Below are 5,032 nucleotides of genomic sequence, written 5' to 3'. Positions count from 1 at the left end.
GGTCAACCACCCAAAGGACGTCCATCCAGCCAACTTGAAAACTGTGGCCGTGTCATTATAGAATGTAGTCATATTCTATCCTGTGGCAGTAGGCAGTGTCATTATAGAATGTAGTTGTATTCTATCCTGTGGCAGTAGGCAGTGTCATTATAGAATGTAGTTGTATTCTATCCTGTGGCAGTGTCAATATAGAATGTAGTTGTATTCTATCCTGTGGCAGTAGGCAGTGTCAATATAGAATGTAGTTGTATTCTATCCTGTGGCAGTAGGCAGTGTCATTATAGAATGTAGTTGTATTCTATCCTGTGGCAGTAGGCCGTGTCATTATAGAATGTAGTTGTATTCTATCCTGTGGCAGTAGGCAGTGTCAATATAGAATGTAGTTGTATTCTATCCTGTGGCAGTAGGCAGTGTCATTATAGAATGTAGTTGTATTCTATCCTGTGGCAGTAGGCCGTGTCATTATAGAATGTAGTTTTATTCTATCCTGTGGCAGTAGGCCGTGTCATTATAGAATGTAGTTGTATTCTATCCTGTGGCAGTAGGCCGTGTCATTATAGAATGTAGTCATATTCTATCCTGTGGCAGTAGGCAGTGTCATTATAGAATGTAGTCATATTCTATCCTGTGGCAGTAGGCAGTGTCATTATAGAATGTAGTCATATTCTATCCTGTGGCAGTAGGCCGTGCCATTATAGAATGTAGTCATATTCTATCCTGTGGCAGTGTCATTATAGAATGTAGTCATATTCTATCCTGTGGCAGTAGGCCGCGCCATTATAGAATGTAGTCATATTCTATCCTGTGGCAGTAGGCCGTGCCATTATAGAATGTAGTCATATTCTATCCTGTGGCAGTGTCATTATAGAATGTAGTCATATTCTATCCTGTGGCAGTAGGCCGTGCCATTATAGAATGTAGTCATATTCTATCCTGTGGCAGTAGGCAGTAGGCCGTGCCATTATAGAATGTAGTCATATTCTATCCTGTGGCAGCAGGCCGTGCCATTATAGAATGTAGTCATATTCTATCCTGTGGCAGCAGGCCGTGTCATTATAGAATGTAGTCATTCTATCCTGTGGCAGTAGGCCGTGTCATTATAGAATGTAGTTGTATTCTTGTGGGAGGAGGCCGTCGTATTCTGACGCGGCCTAGTAGCTAAATGTTTGTGCACACTAAGACAGACAGACCAAAGAAACACCATTCGACCAAGTTTATTTGTAACATTAAGAGTGAAATGTCTACTTCTCCCCCTGCGGCTGGTCTGGCATACTCCTGATGATGTCAGAATCACCTGTTAATAGACCAATATTACATTTAGCATACAAGATCCAAACAACAACACAGGTGATATAGGTAAAACCAGTGGTGTAAAGTACTTTATCAATATGTTTGACTACTTTTACTTCACTCCTAAAGAAAACAGTATTTTTTACATTTTGAATACTGAGGAAAACGGTCTGATTCACACACTTAAAGGGAACGTCCCTACTACCTCTGATCTGGCAGAATCACTTAACACTTAAAGGGAACGTCCCTACTACCTCTGATCTGGCAGAATCACTTAACACTTAAAGGGAACGTCCCTACTACCTCTGATCTGGCAGAATCACTTAACATTTGTAAATTGTTGGAGCATGCCCCTGGCTATCTGCAAATAAATAAATAGAAAATGTGGCCATCTGCTTTGCTTAATATAAGGAATTTTATCAATTATTTACACATCAAAAGTACCAATACTTTCAGACCCTGTAGTGTTTTTGCATCAAACAGCAGAAAACACAATATTTGTGGTTATAGAAAACATTTCACATCGGTTTAGATGGTACAAGGATTCTCTACACTAAACTTGTTTTGTCACAAAATGAAATTAGCGAACTAATAGAATTTTAGCAACCAGGAAATGGTGGAGAAATTTCTGCATAGTGCATCGTCACTAATGAGGCAGGAAGTAACTGACTAGAGCAGAGCGCCCAGCCAGTTCAGGTAAATGCACCATTGGGTGTTTAGCTAGTGAATCACTAGTGCTGGTCAGACCACCATATATCCAACTGGTGCGCAACGGTGTAAGACAAACACATCTACACATTGGTGAAAAACGATTGAATCAAACATACTCATGTCATGTGAAAGTAAAGCAGTTTGATAAGGATGTGTTGACCATTCTCCTGACTGTCATGTGATCTTTGAATTAACCGTATCAAACTGCTCACTACTAAAGGATTGTCTGCAGACTATACATCAACAGAATAGGCGTGGTAAACAGGACATGCAGTCTGATTGGACACTCACCGGGGTCGATGATAGCCAGTGTGCACACCCTGAAGTACTTTCCACAGGCCGTGCCCAGCTCGATGTTGTTCCCACTGTAGTGATGGACGCCAGTCTTGGCCAACATGGCATAGTACTCCACTTCAGACTTCCTGAGGAAGGACAAATACCTTTTATCAAAGTGTGCCCACGTGTGTATATTATTGAATGAAACATGATCCTGTGTGTATATGGGGAAAGCAATATGAACACAAGTACACTGCAACAGTGATCCACATCTGTCTAATGCTGTAGTTGTTTGGGGCTCCCGAGTGGCGCAGCGGTATATGGCAGTGCTAGAGGCGCCCCTACAGACCCTGGTTCGATTCCAGGCTGAATCACAACCGGCCATGGTTGGGCATCCCATAGGGTTGCGTACATTTGGCCCAGCATCGTCCGGGTTAGGCCATCATTGTAAAATAAGAATTTGTTCTTAACGGACTTGTCTAGTTACATAAAAAAGGCACAGAAAGAGAGAAAAGGCTAGTTGTTTTCTAAAGGTGTCTGATTGCTGAACGACCAACTGCAGGTGCAGCCAGTAACACAGTCAGCCCTCATTTGAATGTTCCTCCTGTTCTTACACACCTGCAAGCAGACCAATACAGGTGTGCCTTTGTAGGAGGAGTACAGAAAAATACAATTACCCATAAGAACACACAAGCAACACTTTATATGCTTATTTGGTTAATTCAATGTGACTAACTATTTGAAACACTTATGGAAGTAGAAATGTAACTATTCCTAGGATTACTGGGACCCCATTAGGAAGATTGTAAGTCCATCACACCAAGCCTAACTACCCAGCTGGCTTTGAAAATCCATTCACATGGTCTGTTCCACAGACATACGAATACTGCTACATAATTGTGATGTAGGCCAACTAGTTACCTGAGGGCAGGTGTGTTGTTGGCCAGGATGACCAGCTTGGCTTTTCCCTGGCGGATCATCTTCTGGGACTGCTTGTATCCCAGAACGTATTTGCCGCTCTTCATCACCAGCTGGAGACGAGAGTTTATGGACTCCAGGGACTTTTTCTACCACCATAGAAACAATTGGTGTTTAGAGACAAACATTTGTGAACTATGAATATAGCCCATATCCATTGAACCAAACATGATACGGTCTTCTAATTGAGATATAGACTATGCTGCCGCCCATAGGTTAGAGCCTTGGACTAGTAACCAAAAGGTTGCAAGTTCAAATCCCTGAACTGACGAGGTACAAATCTGTCGTTCTGCCCCCTGAACAAGGCAGTTAACCCACTGTGCCTAGGCCATCAATGAAAATAATTTGTTCTTAACTGACTTGCCTAGTTAAATAAAGGTAAAATACATTTTACAAAAATACATGTGATTTGAGTGCATATAGCATACTCGTTTATTTCTTAATCTGCTTGGCTGTTGGCTAATTGTACACGCCGACATGGTGTTGCAGAAGAGCTGCTAACTGGATTTATCAGATATATTTCCGAGAACAGTACTGTTACATAGCGTTTCTCGATTAGCCAACTCAAAATACCCCAATGCAATCATTCAAATTGCCGTCTGGACAACTAGTTAAAACGTTAACTAGTCGCTAACTGGCGAGTCGGCGAATGTTACGAGAGCTGGCTATATGGCTAGATTAGGCAAGTTGGCAAAAACTAGACATGTCCTGGGAATTAGAAAGTTGTATGTTGGGGATAAATTAAACATATATACGGTCAACATTGCCAGTTAGCTCAACACATGTGATGGTTTAGCCCAGAAACCACGATTCCACGTGAGTTGCTTTCCACCGTTCATGAGAGCTCGACTCACCGTCTTCTTTGCGGCAACCATAGCTGCGATTTAGTCCGTTCCGGCCAACCTGAACAAAACATTAAGAGATTGGACAATCTTACGTTAGTAATCAACCGGGTGATGTGCACCAAAATGGCCTAAATATATGTATTTTTAAAGAATAAACACAGAGCTGAACTTACAAGTATGTCGCTCCAATATGGCCTCGGAAAGAAAGGAAGTCCCAGGGTGCTTTGCGGCCCATTGGCTTGCTCATGCGGGACCGCCTGGGCTGGTACTGCGCAGACTCGCTGATCTGTGCAGAATGCGTGTTAACTAAAGCAGGTGTGCGCCATTTCAGGTGATTTGTAGATCAGATCATGTACACTGCGCCCTTACGCAGCCCGAGCATGTTATCGCGAGAAAGCAAGGGCCAATACACTACAGATCTAGAAACAGCTTTTATAATGGAAAGTGTTTATTTACCAACTAGAGGACAAAACACAAAACTGATCCTGGTCTGTTTTTAGAGTCTGCTGTTTGTGTCATAATAATGGCACAGAAGGAAGAGAAAGGCCCACTTCGGTGGAAAATATATCTCCCTCTCTATGAGTGTGTCGAATTTGGATTGTGCGGGACAGTCCCGCATTTTGTCCCAAACAATCATGTCCTGATCAATCAGCACTTTTTGCCAGTCCTGTCTGGTCCAGAGATGGTGGGTTTGTGCCCATAAACGACATTGTTTCTGGTGAGGACCTGCCTTACTACAACAGGCCTACAATCCCTCAGTCCAGCGTCTCCCAGCCTATTGCGGACAGTCTGAGCACTGACGGAGGGATTGTGCGTTCCTGGTGTGACTCGGGCAGTTGTTGTTGCCATCCTGTACCTGTCCCGCAGGTGTGATGTTCAGATGTACCGATCCTGTGCAGGTGTTGTTACACGTGGTCTGCCACTGCGAGGAC

General features: G+C 43.0%; 1 protein-coding gene across 1 annotated transcript; it reads right to left on the bottom strand.

Annotated features, from left to right (window-relative positions):
- Positions 1-1,198: 1,198 nt before the first annotated feature.
- LOC109880494 (60S ribosomal protein L30) lies at positions 1,199-4,462 on the bottom strand. Its single transcript, XM_031794989.1, has 5 exons — positions 4,274-4,462; positions 4,110-4,158; positions 3,199-3,344; positions 2,293-2,423; positions 1,199-1,294 (listed from the first exon to the last, which is right to left on the bottom strand). Exons 2-5 carry the CDS (start codon positions 4,128-4,130, stop codon positions 1,242-1,244), a joined length of 351 nt encoding a protein of 116 aa, XP_031650849.1. The 5' UTR covers positions 4,131-4,158; positions 4,274-4,462; the 3' UTR covers positions 1,199-1,241.
- Between the last annotated feature and the right edge of the window lie 570 nt (positions 4,463-5,032).

This window comes from Oncorhynchus kisutch, linkage group LG17, assembly GCF_002021735.2.
Source record: "Oncorhynchus kisutch isolate 150728-3 linkage group LG17, Okis_V2, whole genome shotgun sequence".
Lineage (NCBI taxonomy): Eukaryota > Metazoa > Chordata > Actinopteri > Salmoniformes > Salmonidae > Oncorhynchus > Oncorhynchus kisutch.
The sequence above is the reverse complement of the archived record's forward strand: the minus strand, read 5'-3'. Positions and strand labels throughout refer to the sequence as shown.